We start from the raw sequence: 19,282 nt of genomic DNA on the forward strand, positions 1-19,282 counted from the left end.
CTGCCCTGGAGGTTCTGCCACAACCATAAAGCGAAAAAGAAAAATAGGAGTTTCAGAAAGGGTGGTATGACTTTGTAGAAAACGCAGAAGAGTATACAGATAAATTGTTAGGATATTAATAAGAATTTAGCAGCCTTCAGGATACAAAAGTCATTGAAAAGAGTATACATGAGCAATAAGCAGAAAATATAGCACTTATATAGCATAAAAAGTGTCCCTGTGAGATATTGGGGAAAACGTAAATACATGGAGAGCTAGACCATGCTCACAGATTGCTGGACTCAGTATTTTTAAAAGATTTTATTTATTTATTTGAGAGAGAATGAGATAGAGAGAGAGAGCATGAGAGGGGGGAGGGTCAGAGGGAGAAGCAGACTCCCCACTGAGCGGGGAGCCCGATGCGGGACTCAATCCCGGGACTCCAGGATCATGACCTGAGCCGAAGGCAGTCGCTTAACCAACTGAGCCACCCAGGCGCCCTGGACTCAGTATTTTTAAAATGACAGTTTTCTTTCATGTTGACCTGTAAGTAGTTCTTGTAAAAAATTTCAAGTTTTTTAAAATTTGAATTTGATATGCTGATTCAAAAATCATGCAGAACAAAGGGCCAGTAATGACTTGTCTGTAAAGACATGTCTGAAGAAGAGTAGGGTGTGCAATGTGTCTTACCGGATAGCAGGACTTACTATGAATCTACGATAGCTTGTGGTTTGCAGTTGGCTGAGGGATAAAATTGACCGGTGGCCCAGAATAGCAGGCCTAGAAACAGGGATCCTGATTTATCACAGAGGTGGCATTTCTTTTTCTTTTTTAAGATTTTATTATTTGAGAGAGAGAATGAGAGACAGAGAACATGAGAGGGAGGAGGGTCAGAGGGAGGAGGGTCAGAGGGAGAAGCAGACTCCCTGCCGAGCAGGGAGCCCGAGCCTCTCTATGCGTTGTCCTTGGGCAGTTGGTTATCTATGTGGAAAATAAATAAAACTGGGCCTCTACCTAACACAGCACACAAAAATCAGTAGCATGTAATTAAAATACTTATATGTGAGAAGCACAATTATAAAATTTGTAGAAAATAATACAGGACGATACTTTTATGACCTTAAGAGAAGATTTCTTATATAAAACAAAGAAGTACATACAATTATGTAAGTTTGATCAACTCAACTACATTAAAACTAAGAACATCTATTTTTCAGGAGATACCATAAAGAAAGTTAAAAGACAAGCCTGGTAACTGGGGGAAATAATGACACATAATTGACTAAGGTCTAATATTCAGTGATTATAAATAACTCTTATCCAAAACAGAATAAATCTATAACACAACCATTAAAAAGATGGACAAACATCTTGAACAAGAAACTCAGGGTACGGGGTGCCTGGGTGGCTCAGTTGGTTAAGCGACTGCCTTAAGCTCAGGTCATGATCCTGGAGTCCCAGGATCGCGTCCCACATCGGGCTCCCTGCTTAGCAGGGAGTCTGCTTCTCCCTCTGATCCTCCTCCCTCTCATGCTCTCTATCTCTCATTCTTTCTCTCTCAAATAAATAAATAAAAAATCTTTAAAAAAAAAAAACAACTCAGGGTAAACTCATAGAAGGTTACTCAACCCCACTGATAATTGGAGAGATGTAAATTAGAAAAATATTATCATCCATCTGATTTGAAAAATAGCCTGACCATTTCAGGTGTTGCTGAGGTCTGGCAGGAGAGGCTCTGATTCACTCTTTAAAGTGTGGAACAGTTCAGTCTCTTCAGAAAACAATGTGGAAATAGCTAGTAATGTTGAAGATGTGCGCATTTAATATCTCAGAAATTCCACTTCTAGGTAGTCTACCAAGAGACAGACATTCATCTGTTAATGATAGCTCAATGATAGTTTAAAAAACTAGAATCCATCCACCTGTCCCATCACAAACAGCATGGATGAATAAGGTGTGGTGGCTTTGTGTAGTGGAATCCTACAGTAATGGAAATGAGTGAATGATGACTATGTCTGCCCATCAATATGGACAAATCTCAGGAATATGATATTGAGCAGAGACAAAGTGACGGTACCATATATGTATGTGTGTGCATATGTATGTATGTAGAGTATGATTCCATTGGTATAGGGCCTAAAACCTGCAACTCTAAATGATATATTGCTTAGTGGTACACTCATTTTTAAAACTTATAAAGAAAGCAAGTGAATGAACAAGGTAAAATTTAGGATAGTAGTTACCTCTGAGCCAGGGCCACAGGAGGACGTCAAAAGTAACATAAATCTTTTTCTTTCTTAAATAGGATGGCACACACACAGGTGTTCACTGTATTATTCTTTTTGCTATATATATGTTTTGTATCAACTCAGTGCTTAAAAACACGTGTAGAAGAATGACCAGGGACGAAGACTTTGGAGGAAGGCCTCAGAGGTCAAAGAGGTGAAGGGGAACCAGCAGTACCATCTCAGGAGAGCTAGGAAGGGAGCTAGGAGATTGCAGACTCCTAGAAGAATCTCACAAGTGCGTGTGTCCACACCCGCACACAAGGGTCAGGAGCTATGTCTGTCTGATGCCACACTGAAATCAGGAAGACAGAAGGTTAGAAAGGATGATTGTGTTTGGCCAGAGGTCACTGTAGCTTTTAGGAGTTTGGTTTTGCCAGAGCTGCGGGAATGGAAGGCTGTCAGCAGATTAAGTTGATGCGGGATGAGTCAATGTGGCAGTCCCATGTCAATAAGTTATTCCTGAAACATTTGAGTGAAAGAAGTGAGTCAATGTAAAGGCGAAGAATTTTTCAAAGGAGACAAAGTGGAGAGAAGTACAGCAGGGCAAGCGACGGCGGTCCTGGAGAGGAGGGAAGGAAGTTAGTGAGGCGCGCAGGGCCGGGGGGGTGCAGAGGAGTGGTGGCTCAGTCAGTGTTGATGTGCTGCGGAGCCCAGAGATTGAGGTGTGGGCCCTTGTTTGTGGCATTAACACTGATGAAAGCCGTCAGCTAACTGGTCACGTTAGAAATATTTTCCACCATACTCTTTTTTTAAAAAACGTGTTTAAAATCTGCTGATTTGGGGAAAGGAGTGAAGGCTCCTCATGATTCTAGACACCTGTTTCAATCTTTGCTGGGACTTTGTCAAACAGCCTAGGAGTAGGGAAAGACAGGCTCTGTTCTGGATGTGCAGAAGGGATTCCTCCGCACGCTACTTTCTGTGACTTGTTCACAGAGTACCCAGTCATTCACGGCCCACATGTGAATGAGCAGCACTCTGGGAGGGTGTGCGGTATTGGAATACGTTCAGAAAGTTCTCCAGACCTTCCCCACTTGTAACAAATACAGAGGGCTTTTAGTTTAAAAATTATGTGTTTAAAGCAAAAGTCCAACTCAGTCCATTTTAATGTTGACATTTTCATTCATTGGGAAGTAAGGATGCTTTTGTTGCATTTTTACAGTTAAGGTACATGGACAGCAGAGAAGATGAACAGGTTCGAGGGATCACTATGAAATCCAGTGCCATTTCACTACATTATGCAAAAGGTAAATCTGTGTTTTAAAGAAAAATAGTTTTGTATCTTCAGTGTCCTTCTTTCTCTTTCTGAATTAATTGTATGCCTCAGTTTCTTTGCTTTATATTCCACACATTTCATTCTGGCCTCCAGATGATCTGTTGTCAGAGACAGGCTGTCCAGACTTGGATGCAGATGGGGACCTCTGACTGGCTTGAGGGCAGAAGAACGGGCAGTTCACACCTGCCTCCCATCCACCCAGGCGATTGTATGGATTTCTTCACAAGGATGGTCAAGAGTCTCAGGACTTTGCTGGCTCAGCCTTAGTGTTCCAATTCCTGGCTGGATCCTTATTCTGTCCTATGGCCCCAGTGTTGGATTTAGCATCTTTCTTAATTGAGTTGCCATGATCATTACAGCTTGCTTTCCCCAAATCAGGATGTCATTTTCATGGTAATACTTACAGGAATTTACGTGACAGAAATAGTATTACAAGTATGTGAGATATATATTCAGTGATGTTCACCAAAAAGTTTGTATTAGTTAAAAAAATGCCAACAACCTTTATGTCTGTCTTTGGAAAATGGTCAAGTACACTGATACTTCCTTACCGTGATAAGCATACGAACACCTGTTGGATCTCTATGTGATAATATAGGAAAAATATGTTGAGGCAAAAAGCAAGTCGCAGAATAAATACTTGTACGGTAAGAGTGTGTTTTGGTAATAAAATATTACGTGTGTAGACAGATGTCTGGAAGGATGCACACTAAAACCTTAACACCAGTTATCTCCAGGGGCTGAGTTATGTGAAACTTACATTTTCTAAAATATTTATTTTTGTACTCTTTGGAAACTTTACACAAAATGTGCCTTTTTATAATTAGAAGAAAATAATAAAGATGTATTTCATTTCCCTACGTGACTGATCTGTGGCTCATCTTTCCCAGTGCCCTGTGTCTGGCCCTGGCACCAGGGGGCCTTCTGCCTGAGGCACAGCTCTATTCTCTTTGACGTCAGTCTGCAAAATATTTTTGTACTAAACCAGTTTTGAAGCTCTTAGGTATTCTCAGTGAATTCCTAATGTTTAATATTTAAAGTAATGCCTTATCTTTTTAAAACTACCTCTCATTTTAAAGGGTATGTCCTCGTGTGGCATGGGTCAGTTTATTTACCATCTCCCCTTATTTTTTATAGACTTCAAGAGATTTGTGCCTTCCTCTCCACACTCGTTAGTCTGTTTTTATTTGACGATTCCTCTAGATGTCAGTTTTAGTTGTTGCCTCTGAATTTGGTCTCCAGTTCTGCCATCCCCTTTTTAACCATTTTATTAAGGTTTACTTTATATCACATAACACCCATTCCAATTCACTTGTCTCCCTGGCATGGTGTTGTCGTAGAATGGCTATAGGACCCTGGGGGTTGAATGGTCTAACCTCTGCTTTGTTGACCCCTGACCTTGGGCATCTCGCACTCATTGTTTTAGATACGCTTTCTTGACTGCACAGAACCAAGACTTTAGCTTGCTTGTGCTGGGGTGGGATGGCTTATTGAAAGATAATGAGTATCACGATATTGGAGACAGTATTCATGAAAACCAAAAAAACAGCAACATCGAGTGACATCTCATAGAAATTGAAGCCGGATGTTGATTCTGGACCCAAGGTGGCCCTAGAGACCATTAGTACAAGTTAATGGATCTTTCTGGAACTCCACTTTTATCATCCCTGGGTCTCATTCTCTGTCTTTGCCTCTGTTACCCTGTAAGTCTTTTCTCTCTTTCGTAGCTTTTGCTTACTCTTAGTGTCCCCATCTTCATAAACTCACTTTGCCCTGACCTCTCATCTCAACTTCTGTTTTTTCCACCCTATTTCCATTGCTTACTGCTGCTTTGTCTTGTGTTTCTAATCACACATTCTCAGGAGCAAGATGTGGCCTAGCTTATCTTTTTATGCTGGGCCCTGGCAGAGGTTGCACCTATGGATTGGCCACCCTTGGGTTGGACGGTCACCTCCTAGTGTGTTGAGTGGTGATTGGAGTGGAGTCATGGAGGATCAAATGTGTCTCTTTGTGAGCATGACTGCCTAGAGGGGGCTTGGGCATAGCCAGTTGCTACACCTGATGATTGGTGCAGAGTCTTCTTTTCCCTACGTACAAAATGGGGATAGAAGTTGGAGGTGTTGAGTGAGGACATGCTGTCCGAACGCCTCCAAGATAAGACAACATTCTTATCTATATCTCAGCACTGACTCGGCAAGAGGGTATTCCTGCTGTGAAGGTGGGACAGTCTGAAGGGGACCCCCTCCGGGAGAAGGGAAACCTGTTGGTTGAAGAAACTCCACAGGTGATTTTTATCTCCCCGTGTCTTCCCCTCCTTCCTGCCCCCTTCCAAATAACCTCTTTGTTAAGAATCTCTGCACTCAATGTTAATTTAGTCTTTACTGGTTCTGACTCTGGATTTAACTGGCTTTCAAAAATTTTTTCAAATCCTTATTTGGATTAAAAGGGAGGGCATTTTCCTCGTTTAAAGGAAACATGCTTACAAAACCCAGGTATGGTATTGAAATGGTGTGGAGAACCCAGTTATGTTGTAGAAGGTGATACTTTGCATTTTCCAGGGACCCGGTTCTTCCTTGAGAAAATGGAGCCTCTCATCTTTACATTTGTGACCCAAATTTGCTACAAATGTTGGGACCATATTGTTAAACCTTGTTATTTCCCTATTTCTTACCTCTCTTTGTCCTTCCCACAGGGATACCATCCATTTATCTAGTCATTTCAAGAGCTAGGAAATACTATACATTGTACATTCTATAAAAAAAATCCTAAGGGTATGTCATTCCTTTGAATCCTTTAGCCCAGAATTCAGATAAAGATGAGAGAAATGTCTTTAAATGGGTCAAATAATTTGAAATTCATAGAGTATTCTTCGAATAGTCTCGGCATATTGCTGCCATTTCTGCTGTGTAGCCATTCTTTATACTTGTGAATAAATATTACTATTGCAGAACTTCTGAAATGTTCATTCTAATTCATCTTTTTAAAAATTCTAAATACATTTACAAATTTGTATGTGTTGTAGAAAATTCAACATATTATAGAATATGCAGTAAAACACAAGAATGAAATAAGAATCACCCCTAGTTTTACCACATTATGTTTTCAGTTTTTGCATCTAATCCAGCCATAATTTTACGTGTGTGCGTGCGCATGCACACAAGCTGTGAGGTAAGTGTCTTAACTGAATTTTCCCCCAGATCATTAACTACTTTTTACAGCACCAGTCACATGTGACTTTTAAATCGTATATTATTAGTTCTTGACATGATGTTCGTATCGATAACCTCTACCTGAGCAAGGCAGGCAGAAAGTGAATTAATTGTACCCACCCCTGAAGTACCCCCCCAAGACCCCCAGGTGGGGGCAGATGCCATTCTGCTCCAATGGACTGATGCTCTGTGGGAATCTGCTTTTTCAAGAAGAGTTGGCATTGAGCTTTTGGTAAAATCTTCCAATTTTTAAGCTATTGGCAACTTCTTTACAAATTTGTGAACCCCCCCCCACCCATGGAAAAATTGCGGCGGGCTTTAACTTAGAGGCTTCCGGTTTGTAATGTGAGGCCCCCAGGCCAGCTAACAGCCTGGTTCAGGGAGACACTCCGCGTTCATTCACGAGGCAACTGCGTGCTGCTTGGAGGCCAAGGACAGGCTCTCTGGTCTTAATCTGCAAAGACGGGGCCAGTGGGAGACCGAGTCGTGCCACCCACATTCACACCAGGCCAGCATGTGCCGGAAAGCCTTTCTTACTGAGATGCAGTAGCTTCCTTTTCCTTCTGGAAGTGTGAACAGTAACCCACGGTCCCAATTATTGTCCTACTTATAGGACTAAGGCTAGGAGTCGGGGGGGGTGGGGTGGTTCCATCGTCTGTCCCTTGTTTGACTAAAGGTCAGACTTCTTTCTCTTAAGATAATGTATTCTGTGAAGCATTCTGTTGATGCTGGGTATAAGAAAATGGGTGCATGATGGTTTCATTCTAAGCCGAGTGCCTCATATACATGATTTCATGGGTATTCCTCACAGCAACACTGTGAGATGGATACTACCCTCATTTTACATACATACAGAGTGGAGTTCAGGGAGTTTCAGAAACTTTCCCAAGGAGAGAGGGGTTAGCATGCGGCAGTGGTCCTGGGAACCAAATGATTCCGTTTCCAGCTTGTTCACTTGGACCAGGAGTCTCTTGGAGGTCGGTCAGTCCAGACCATGGCTGATGGCTCCTGAAGTGTGCCTCTCTCCTGTCCACGAGGGATTGCTGGGGCTGCTTAGAGACGTCTTGCAGCCAGCATTGCCCGCATCCCTGCTGTCCTTGGTCACCGCCCAGGTTGGGAGCCTCCCTACCCGTCTCTTCCCCATGTTCCTCTGTGATGTTAACACCCCTCCCTCAACCTCCTGCTATTCCCTTCCTTCCCAAAACGTACTTTGCAAAGGTTCCAAGGTAAACAAGCATCTCTCCAACCTCAACGTCTTTTTGTTGATGTTCTCTCCTCCGCTGCCGGCCTGGCTGTTTTCCCAGGACACTGCTCTCCTTGGACTCATTCTTCCCTGCTCCATCCGTCTCTGGGTTAAGACATGGGGTTGCCATTCTCTTCATTCCCTGCGTCTGGTTCAAAGCTTCATTCTTCCAGCCTTGTTTTAAAACTCCCCTCTCTTTGGAGATTCATATAGTCTAACTGTTCTCCTCTTTCCTGTCCTTGTCAGCTCCTGAGGATGGTGCAGACTCATTAGTGACCTTAGCACCTGACTCGTCATTTTCCTTTTTACCCAGATCTGCCAAGGTAGGTTTTACCATTCCTGACAATGAACCCCCCGACAGCGTGGCCTCTCAATAGCGGCAGTGTGTAGATCTCCACTTCTTCACCCACTCGCTGTCACGGCTTTCTGGTTGTTAGCATCTTCTGGAACTGCCCATCTTTGACATTTCAGGTTGGAATACTTGCTTCCCCACAGTCTTCGATCCTCCTGCTCTCTCACCTGTGGGGTGAAGTTCCCATTCTTGGACTTCCTCAAGTTCTCCAGCTCCTTGAGCCCCGTCCGCATCCTCCATTCACTGCCCGTCTCTGACAGCCCAGATCGGTCATCTCACTGCCAGTCCCTCCAAGGGCCTCAGTTTCTTTGCCTTCTGTCATTTCTCCGAGCAGAACTGTAACCACGGACAGAGCTAGCGCTACACTTCTTCCTTCTTCTCCCGGGCTGGGGTCTTGGCTGGTCCTCAGGGCTACTGACAGACGTGTGCTCGGGACTTGGCTCCTGCTGAGTTTCTTCTCTCCTGTATCTTCACTGACAACTTGACCATTAGCTTTTAAGGATGCTCACTCCAGTCTGTCTCATCTTGAAAACAGATGCTCATTCATCCTTCCCGCCCCACATTCCCCTAGCCCCGTCTTGGTCGGGGGCGTGCTGCTTTCAGTCTTGCAGCAGCTTACAGTAGTGACACGTACGACCCGTGTGAAATTGAGTGAAAGATAGCCCTTGGTCTCTGACTTTCCCTCCAGGTTGAAGTAAACACCGGTTCTAAGCAGGTTGCCAAGGTTTGGAACCCTGAACGTAGGTTCCAAGAGATGAACATCAACCCTTTTTTTTTTTTTTACACAAGGCTTCTTTATTCTGGTTCTTATTTTATCCTTACAGGCAAAAATGCCAGTAAGTAGAAAGGTCAAGACAGTGTAGTCATGTAATTGCTAGATTTCCTACCCACGCAGCAGCATTTCAAAGGTGGCGAGGTTCCTAATGATGTCCAAGTTCAGGGTGCGGCCCCAGTACCGAGTGGCTGGCACAGATGGGCACGCCGAGAAAAACCACAAGCCGGTGAGGTCACCCGTAGTCAGAGGTGGCCCACATGTGGTCTCCTTTGTTTCATGTCGGGGGGAGGGTCTGGAGAGGACTTCGGGATGGGGCCATGCGACAAGAAAACTTCATTTGTTTGTCATTCATAGTTGTTTGTAGGTCATTGTCTCACTCCTCCCTAAACCACCTCACTTCTGACATTCATACCATCAGGATCAACCACCCACGACCTCTTCTTGTAACAGCCTTCTCCCGAAGACCCACTCGGTTCCCCTGCAGAGACCTGTTACCTGTGTCGGCAAATACGAGATAAAATGCATCATTATTTCAGATCCCTGAAATAATGAACCATATCAGTTGATTTACTATAATCTTATATACTACTTTAAAATAGAAAGGGATAGTAGTGGTATTTCCTGTGGAAACTTCCTGTGGAAACTCCTGTGGTTACCATTTAGTTGGGGCCTAACTTTTGTCCGTAAGTGTTGCATGTTCTGTAAGTAATGTGCCAGGGAACGTGTTCTCACGTGGCTTGGGTTTTGTCCGTGTTCCTGATACCGTTGTCGTGAGATTTAGTGTTCTCCTAACACGCCAGAACAGAAGAGACACTTGCATGAAGTGCGGATCTTCGGCCATGAGTGGATGGACATCTCCCTTTGTTTGAAGGCACGTTGTCTCCTGTCGGCTTTCTGTGTGTGCGCGCTAGCGAGCGTCCTCCGTGTTTCAGAAATTGCACATGACCTTGTGAAGTTTTCCTCTTCACAGAGGAGACCTTTGGCAGGCACTGGTGACAGATATGCACCTTCCATGAGGCAATTACCCGTGGCACCCTAAGCCTGGAGGACTCACGGGCATGGGAGGGACGATTTTCCCATAACGCCCTTGAGCAGAAACTGTCTGCAAGATACCTGCCACGATTAACTTCAGGGCTTCCAGCTTTTTCTTTTCCCCAGTCTCCTGGAACATGAAAAAAAAAAATGGATTGGCGCTCTGCGGATTAGAGCAGTCCCTGAAATGAAGAGGTGTGTTTTGGAATGCCTGGGAAGTATGGCTTAATGCGCCAGCAGGAGTCGGTCCATATGCACCTTTAGGACCGTGTGGCAAATCAGAAAAGTCATTTAGCATGCCTAGAAGTTGAAATTTCCTTTAGCAGGAGTCATAATATCTAACGTGATCAACCCCACACCCGTTTTTGTTTTGTTTTATTTTGTTTTTATTTGTGTGTGTGTGTTTGATGCTCCACACACACAAACGGTGGTAGATGGCATTCAGGGACACAAGTCTTAAAGAGGCACAGCGTAGCTGAAGACAGCAGAAGAGTTGGGTTTACGGCTGTTTTTTTTTTTTTTTCTCTGATGGATATTGGACTTCTTTTCCTTACCTTTGAAATTTAGTTTGAAGTTACTTGGAAAGAGTGAAGATAAAAAAAGTCATTGAAAGTCAGAGACCTGCTGTGTGCTGAGCTCTGTGCTTCTCAGCTGTGTGGGTGACCACGGACCGAAGCCTTTCTCTCGTCAGGTACATTTGGGAAGTCAGGCTTCTTTATTACAGAGCTTCTCTGAGCCTTTAGTACATACGTGTGTTGTGAGCCTCTTCCTCACCCCGAACCCCCCACCCCCCCCGCCCCGCACTTCCCAAAGGTTTTTGGTCACACACTCTTATTTTTTATGTTGCCTATTTGCAGGTGAAAACACTTGGTATATCACTAGCTTTCTGTTTTTGGGATCTGAACTTGCTGTCCTTGAATAAATTTCAAGGGGTCTGGAATTGGATGCATAATTAGGGGAGGGTAGATGGACAGGTGGATAGATGGATAGGTGGATCGGTAGGTAGATGTGTTTGTTTTTCTGAACGTCATCTAAAAGGTCTGTAACCCCAATAAAAGGCAAGAGCACTCTTATGTAGGAAGCCCGAAGTTTGTCTGTGGATGCATTTTTAAATTCTGTAAGGGACCTGACAGCAGACACAAGCTCTGGAAGTTCTGTCTCAGGCCCGGCTGTTGTCAGGCAGGGTGGGAGAGCGCTTACAGTTCTCCCACACTAGAGTCTGGACTTCATCCAAATGAGCGAGCAAGTGTTGTTTCCCCAGCTGCAAAGTATAAAGGAATCTAAGACCTCTATAGGAAGTGGCTAAGGTCATTAGACCGACCTGGGTGTGTTCTGGCTGGCTCCTCCTTGTGTGACATTGCACACATCTCTTCCCTTTGGGGGCATGTTTATCTATGAAGTGAAGGGTTAGGCTAGGAAAATGTGGAGAGATTTTAGGAATCTCACAGCTTCTGTTTTACGTGATGGGAGCTGATAGGACCTTAGACCCCTGCTAGTGCTGCTCATTTTCCTTTGCCTTATTTGGTAGAGAGCTTGGGCTTCTCCCAAAGGGTGCTGTGAGCCCTGACAATGAAAAGCTCCACTGAGGCCCAGGGGCCACTGTCCCAGGGCCCTGGGCCTTTGATGTCTTTGGTTTTCTTTGGAGATGTCCACAGTCCTCTGTCTGGTTGGAGCCTTCCCCGGTGGGTGCAGCAGAGCCAGGATTCCTTGTAACGCACCTTGCACTAGAAGACCTGGGACAGGTTGGTGGTGTCTAAGAAGCAGCCCATCGCTCACTGGTGGCACTCTCTCCCACTGAGCCCTGGTGCACTTTGGAATCCTTAACCTAGTGTTTAGAAATTCACCCCCAGTGGACTCTCAGCACATGGGATGAACTTGATGCCATCTTGAGTGGTGTGGTCAAAGGTATGTCTTTGGAGTTAGATGGGTTTGAACTTCTACTCTACCGTTTTGAATTGTTTGATCTTAGGCAGTTTACGTTGGAGTCGGGTTCCGCTTAGATGTCCTCAAGGAAGATATTTAACTTTTCTGTGCCCTAGTGTTTCTGCTCTGTGAAATTGTGCTCATGGTACTAACAACTGCAAAGGGTGGTTGCTAGTAAACACGACCCAGTGTCTGCAAAATGCTTAGCACGGCGGTGCCAGGCGGAGTCCACAAACGTGGTGCTTGCTCAGTGTCACTGTCAGCTAGGGAGTGAGGCAAGTTGTCAGCTGGTTCAGGGCACTGGGGCAGATTCTCTAAAGGGCCTGCAACGTGTACTATCCAGCCCTCGGGCCCTGGAGTAGCTCTGCAGCACACGGAAGTAGAAAAACAGTTAGGAGGAAGAGCAGAAGTAAAGTATGTGGGGGAGCCTGAGCATGTTCAGTGGTTGCTTTGCCTTTAAAAGAGAACTGTGGGGACGCCCGGGTGGCTCAGGCAGTTAAGCGCCTGCCTTCAACTCAGGTCATGATCCCAGGGTCCTGGGATCGAGCCCCGAATCGGGCTCCCTGCTCGGCGGGAAGCCTGCTTCTCCCTCTGCCTCTGCCCCTCTCCCCCTACTTGTGTTCCTGTTTGCTCTGCTCGCTTGCTCTCTCTCAGGTTTAGCAAATGGGGAATGAGCGTAGACATCTAATGAATTACAATTCTTCTGCATGGTTTCTTTCATTATGTTCCAGCGTGAAGTCTTTGTAACCTAGGGTGGCTCATTGTTCTGGCTCGTCTGGGACTGACCTAGGAGTTAATGGGATGTGGGACCGACTTTGGGGTTTGATGGGATGTGGGGCTTTCAGTGCTTGGGACAAGTCTGCATGAGTTATCATCCTACTAAAACCTCAATACTCCTGTTTGTCAGGAGGCTAAAAGGAGGTACAGTCTGTGTGTGAGCACAAAGCACCTTGCTTGGCACATAGTAACTCCTCCTTAAATTTTTGGAGAATTGAATCTAAATCTCAGGTTCACAGCCCGCTCTCCGAGAGCTTGAAGGGGAGCAGTGGACAAGTGCTTTGTGTCTTTTTAAATTGGCATTTCCTGTTTTGGCCCCCTTTGAACAGCTTTTATGCCCTGGCATTGGTTTCTTTTAGTCTCCACTTGGAATCTGTGGAGTGAAATAGTAACATTTATCTTGCAGAGATACTGTAAGGATTCAGGAAGACATGTGTGATTAGCACAATGAAAAGTGTTTAGCCCAGTGCCTGGCTCACACTAAGCTCTTAGGAAGTGGTAACTTTGGGAATAATAAAGTCCTCAATGTTTTCTATAGATGCTCCTTGGAATCAATAGTTCCATCAGTGGGAATTCCTAAGTTGGAACGACAGCTGTTGATTGAGCTTTTTTGGCTTCTTTAGCTTTATTCAGTCATTTCTTAGCACCTTTCTTATTCTAGAACGCCTCCGGGAGAAGATCGTGTACCTGCACAACTGAAAATGTGTGTTTTCAAATTCTATTTTAGATAACGAGGAGTACCTGATTAATCTGATAGACTCTCCAGGACACGTGGACTTCTCCTCGGAAGTCTCCACAGCTGTCCGCATTTGTGACGGGTGCATCATCGTGGTCGATGCCGTGGAAGGAGTCTGTCCACAGGTAGTAGGTCGTAATGTGGAAATACGTAACGGGTCAAATAAAGGAGGCGGGTAAAACAGGAGGGACTGGCCGCTGATGGCTCTGTGCCATTTTAGACGGTTCACTGACAGTCAGAAAGTTGGTTTTACATTTCATTCCATAATGTTCCAGTCAGTGATGGCATTAAGTCACCCGCGCCCAGAAGGGATCTTGGCGAGGATGACTTTAAGTACCTGGAAGCATCTGTGATGCCCTCTCAGAGAGGGACTTGGCCAGAGTTGGAGAGATGCTGAATTTGGGGAGGATTCTGAACTGGGAGAAGTGGTTGATGGCAAGATACTGAGCCATTTCATCCCTACGGAAAATTCTCTTCTGTTGGCTTCCACCTACACATCCACTCCCGCCCCCCACTCCTTCTCTCTCTCTATCCTCTGTGCCCTCCAGCTAGTGTTTCTCCTTTGCACCAAAGGTGGAAAAGTTCACCAGGGTGATGTGCTGGGCATGGACCTTGGAGTGGTTCTCCAAGCTCGGTTCTTACAAGGACTTGTTTGGAGGCCTAACGTTTTATCTCGAAAAATGTTGTCACCTTTGTATCCCACTTCTTAACATACCCTTGTTTGTTGTAATATTTTTTAAAAAGAATGAGAAAAGCTTTAAATTACTCAAATGGACGGAATTTGATAATTCCAAGAAGTGCCGTAACTGTCCTGTCACATCCCCTCTGGTTTCCCCTGAGGGTGTCGGTCCCCCAGCCCAAGAAGCACAGCCTTAGTCTCTGTCCTGACAAGATAAGTCTCGTTAGTACACCTGACTCCAGAAGAGCAGAACGGAGGTTAACGCTGTGGGGGTGGTCAGCAAGGTGCACGTGGGGCCTTCCAGGGGATGCTCTGGTTTTCTGGCCTGTGTTTTGGCAACATGAGCATTTGTTTGTTTTCTCGTTATTCAGTAGACTCTGCACAATTTTATTTATCCTTCTTAAATCGTCAGTTCCATAAAGGCAAGGGCAGTTTCTTGTCTGTTGTTCTTTCCTTCTGTGATGTAGACTTCGTGAGTGTTTGGGGAGCACCTGTTGTGATACAAGAGAATGGAAATGAGCGGATTACGATTCAGGATTTTCTCATGTGCTTTATTTCAAATCGTGAGTTTTACATTTGCCTTTCTGTTTTCATCAGACACAGGCTGTTCTGCGACAAGCCTGGCTTGAAAACATCCGTCCAGTTTTGGTGATCAATAAGATAGATCGTTTGATAGTGGAACTGAAATTCACCCCGCAGGAAGCCTATTCTCACCTCAAGAATATTTTAGAGCAGGTATCTCATCCTTTACTTCAGTGTTTTAAAAATTGGGACTCCAAGAAGAGTTGTAAGGAAGCTGGTAAGTTGCCACAGAAGTTCGCGTCTTTAGGCTTAGGACTGCTGTGTCTTAGAGTCCTCATACTACAGCAGAGACAGTGGGACTGGCATCCCCTCAGGAGTCCCCTCCACCCCCCGGAAGCACCCTCGAGTACAAAGCTTGGGTAATAGGTTTTGAAGCTCTCTTGCTAAAAAGCTTATAGCTTTGTTCTAAAGTGAAGCAATATTAGGAGGCTCCTTGGTTTTTTTATGACCTGCCTTGAGATGACATTTTGCCCAACCATTTATGTATTTGCCCAGCAGACATTTACATAACTATATGTTGAATAAATGAATTCTGGGATGTCCATTGTGTGCTGGGGAGTGTGAATGTCCCGACAGGTCAGAGTCCCTGTCTTCAAAGATGTTGAGGTGTGGTGGGGAGACCTTTAAAGAGATCTTTCGAGAGCAGCGTGAAGGTGTGGGTGTGGTTGGAAAACGTGAATGAGGGCTGCCTCACCCAGACCAGGTCAGAGGGAGGAGAGTTAGGAAGAGTCATGGGACAGAAGCCTTGAGATGGAAAAAGGTCGGGAGTTAATGGCCGGGGCGTTTAGGAGAGAAGAAATAAGATATACAAAGTAAACGCAGGAAAAAGCATAGTAGGATGTTTCATTCAAAGAGCTGCGTGTGACTTGCTGTTGCTGAAGAATGGGATCATGGGAAGCAGGAGGCGGGAGTAGGAAGGAATATAGGGTTTCCATTATGGGGAACGTTGTGTGTCACGCGTGGAGGTTTGGACTTTCTTCAGAACGGTGGGGTACCACTGATGAGACCAGTTGAGAAGAGTTATTTGCCAAAGGGAGGAAGGGATCAAAGTAGAGCAGCAAGAAAGCGTGGATCAATGGATGGATCTAATTCCCTACAGAATCAGACAAGGAAGGGCACCAGGGAGGCCGAAGGAGAGGGACCAGCGGTCTTTGCAGACAGACACGGGCTGATCGGTTGGAATCCCGGGAGCTTACAGGATTTCTGAATAATAGGTTCCATCTTCTCTCTGTGGTAGGAAATAAAGTCACTTACTTGGGAGGGAAATAGCTAAGGATTGGCAGGAAGGAAAAGGGCCTGAGGAGAGTGGTGACAAGTCCAGGTGTGAGAACTGGTGAGGGAGCGGGCTCAGGCTCTGAACTAGGATCGTGGAGTCATGAGTTCCTAGTGACGCCAGGCCCCATGTTGCGGATGCCACTCCCTCGGGTCATAAAACGACCTCACAGAAGCCATACAATTTAGTCTTGCTGGGTTTGGAAGGAACGGGTTGATAACAGGTTAATTATTGTTGTAAATACCAACTCCATCCATGGAGCCCAAATTGACTGATGGTTCTAGACAGCGCATCTCCCACCACAGGTGTGCTAAGCATCTAGTGACACTCTGCCATTTTACCCTCTCTCCTAGATTAATGCACTCACAGGAACTCTTTTTACTTCTAAAGTCCTAGAAGAAAGAGCAGAGAGAGAGACTGAATCCCAAGTGAATCCAAATTCTGACCCAGGAGAGCAAGTGTATGACTGGAGCACTGGCTTGGAGGACACGGATGATTCTCACCTCTACTTCTCTCCGGATCAGGGCAATGTGGTGTTTACGAGTGCAATAGATGGGTGGGGCTTCGGGTAAGTCTCTTCGGCTCTCCTTCGATCTCTTCGCATGGACTGTGTATACAAGTGATTTCTTTAATGAAACTTTTTACTGTTGAGATAATGATTGATTGAAACAGAGCTATAAGAAAGAATAGAGTCCTCTTGTACCCTTTACCTAGTATCCCCCCAGCGGTAGCATCTTGCAAAGCTGGAGCACGATGTCACAGCCAGAATATTGACATTGATACTGTCCATCCCAGCGAAGATCCCTCCCTAATATAGCCACCCTGCTTCCTTCACACCCCTGCTCCCCCTTAACCCCTGGAGTCACAGGTGTCTTCCGTTTGCATAATTTGTCATCTCGACAATGTTATAAAAACAATCACACATTATGTAACCTTTTCTGGATTGGCTTCTTTTCGGGCAGTGGAATTCTCTAGAGACGTAACTCAGTTGTTGCATGTATCAGCTGTTGGTTCCTTTCTGTGGCTGAGCAGTATTCCCTGGGGTGGATGCTGTTCGAGCATGAACAACATCTGGGGTTTTCCCAATTTGGGGCTGTTGTGAGTGACGCTACCACAAATGTTCACGTGTAGGTTTTTCTGTGAACGTAAGTTCTCATTTCTCCGGGATGAACGCATGGGAATGTGCTTGCTGGGTCATATGGCAGTTGTAGGTTTAGTGTTGGTTTTCCAGAAGAGGCGCCATTTTACACCCCACCCACAGTGAGGTGATCTAGTCTCTCCACATTGTCACGGCTATTTAGTGGTGTCACTTTCTTTTAGCCATTCCGACAGGTGTGTATTGTGACGCTATTGTGGTCTTAATTGCATTTTCCTGACCGTTAGCACTGTGGAACATCGTGTCCTGTGCCCATTTGTCCTGTGTGTCCTCAGGTGAGACGTCTCTTCGTGTCCTTGCCTTATTTTCTTTCCTTTTCTCTTTCATTTTTCAGTGAGGTGTGTATGAATAGCATGCAACATTGTATTAGTTTCAAGTGTACAACAGAATGATTCTGTATTTGTATAGACTGTGAAATGACCACCACGATAAGTGTAGTTTTCCATACGCTGGTACAGAATGTTTGTTTCCTGTAATAAGGACGTCGAAGATTTACTTTCTGAGCGGCTTTCAAATATGCTGTACTGTATTTAACTGTTCTCTCATGTGCTGCACACGACATCCTCTGAGCTAACGTGTTTTGTAAGTCAGCGTACCTTTTGACCCCCTTCACCCATTTCGTCCCCCACCTCTGCCTCTGGCAACCACCAGTCTGTTCCCCGTATCTAGGAGGCTCTTGTGTTTTTGTTTTTTTGTTTTTTGATTCCACAGATTATATATATGATTATGTGGTATGATGCATATGATATTATATGTGTGTATATGTTAGGATATATTATATATGATACACATCTTTATCCGTTCATCTCTTGATGGACACTTAGGTTGCTTCCATGTCTTAGCTATTGTAAATAATGTTGGCAGTGAACCGGGGGTTACATACATCTTCTCAAGTTCTTTTTTTTTTTTTCCCCCAGATAAGTACCCAGAAGTAGAATTACCAAATCCTATGGTAGTTCTATTCTTCATTTTTCAGGGAGCCTCCATACTCTTTTCCATCCTGGCTGCACTAATTCCATCCCCACCAGCGGGGAACGAGGGTTGTCTGTGGCCACATCCTCGCCAACACTTGTTAGTCCTTATCTTTTTGATAGTGGCCATTCTGACAAATGTAGGGTGATATCTGGTTATGGTTGGATTGGCATTTCCCTGATGCTGAGTGATGTTGAGCATCTCGTGTCTGTGGGCCATCTGTACATCTTCTTTGGAAAAATGTCTCTTCAGTTCCTCTGCCCATTTTTAAATTGCATTCTTTGGTTTTTTTTGCTGTTGAGTTGTATGAGCCCTTTATATATTTTAGTTATTAATCCCTTTTCAGATATAGGATTTGGAAATATTTTCTCCCATCCCATAAATTGCCTTTTCATTTTGTTGATGATCTCCTTTGCTGTGTAGTCCTTTTCTAATTGTATTGTTTGTTTTTTTTACTGTTGAATTTTGAGAGTTCTTTTTATCTTCTAGATACTAGTCCTTTGTCTCATACGTGGTTTTTTTTTTTTTTTTTTTTTTTTAAGATTTTATTTATTTGACAGAGAGAGACACAGAGAGGGAACACAAGCAGGGGGAGCAGGAGAGGGAGAAGCAGGCTTCCTGCTGAGCAGGGAGCCCGATGCGGGGCTCCATCCCAGGACCCTGGGATCACGACCTGAGCCAAAGGCAGACTCTTAATGACTGAGCCACCCAGGCGCCCCTCATATGTGTTTTATAAATAGTTTCTTTTAGTCTATAGTTTGATGTTTCATCCTTTTAACAATGTCTTTCAAAGAGCAGAATTTGGGTGGATTTATTTATTTTTACTTCAGAGAGAGAACTTTGTGGGGAGGAGCAGAGGGAGAGAGAGAGAAACTCAAGCAGACTCCGGGCTGAGCACGGATCCCAGTGCGGGCTCCATCTCACTACCCATGAGATCACCACCTGAGTTGAAACCAAGAGTCAGGCGCTTAACCGACTGCACTGCCCAGGCGCCCCTATAAATTATGCTTTTAAAGTCAAATCTAAGAATCCC

At 44.7% G+C, this 19,282-nt stretch overlaps 1 protein-coding gene across 1 annotated transcript in view; it reads left to right on the top strand.

The window, feature by feature from the left end:
* EFL1 (elongation factor like GTPase 1) overlaps nucleotides 1-19,282 on the top strand; it is an 83,933-nt gene that overhangs the window by 5,133 nt on the left and 59,518 nt on the right. Inside the window, exons 4-7 of the mRNA XM_081831895.1 lie at nucleotides 3,427-3,511; nucleotides 13,579-13,712; nucleotides 14,864-15,001; nucleotides 16,475-16,689. Of these exons, the coding sequence (XP_081688021.1) occupies nucleotides 3,427-3,511; nucleotides 13,579-13,712; nucleotides 14,864-15,001; nucleotides 16,475-16,689 (572 nt within the window). The remainder of the gene's footprint in view (nucleotides 1-3,426; nucleotides 3,512-13,578; nucleotides 13,713-14,863; nucleotides 15,002-16,474; nucleotides 16,690-19,282) is intronic.

This window comes from Leptonychotes weddellii, chromosome 9 (genome assembly GCF_054177405.1).
Source record: "Leptonychotes weddellii isolate Sample4059 chromosome 9, ASM5417740v2, whole genome shotgun sequence".
Taxonomy (NCBI): Eukaryota; Metazoa; Chordata; class Mammalia; order Carnivora; family Phocidae; genus Leptonychotes; species Leptonychotes weddellii.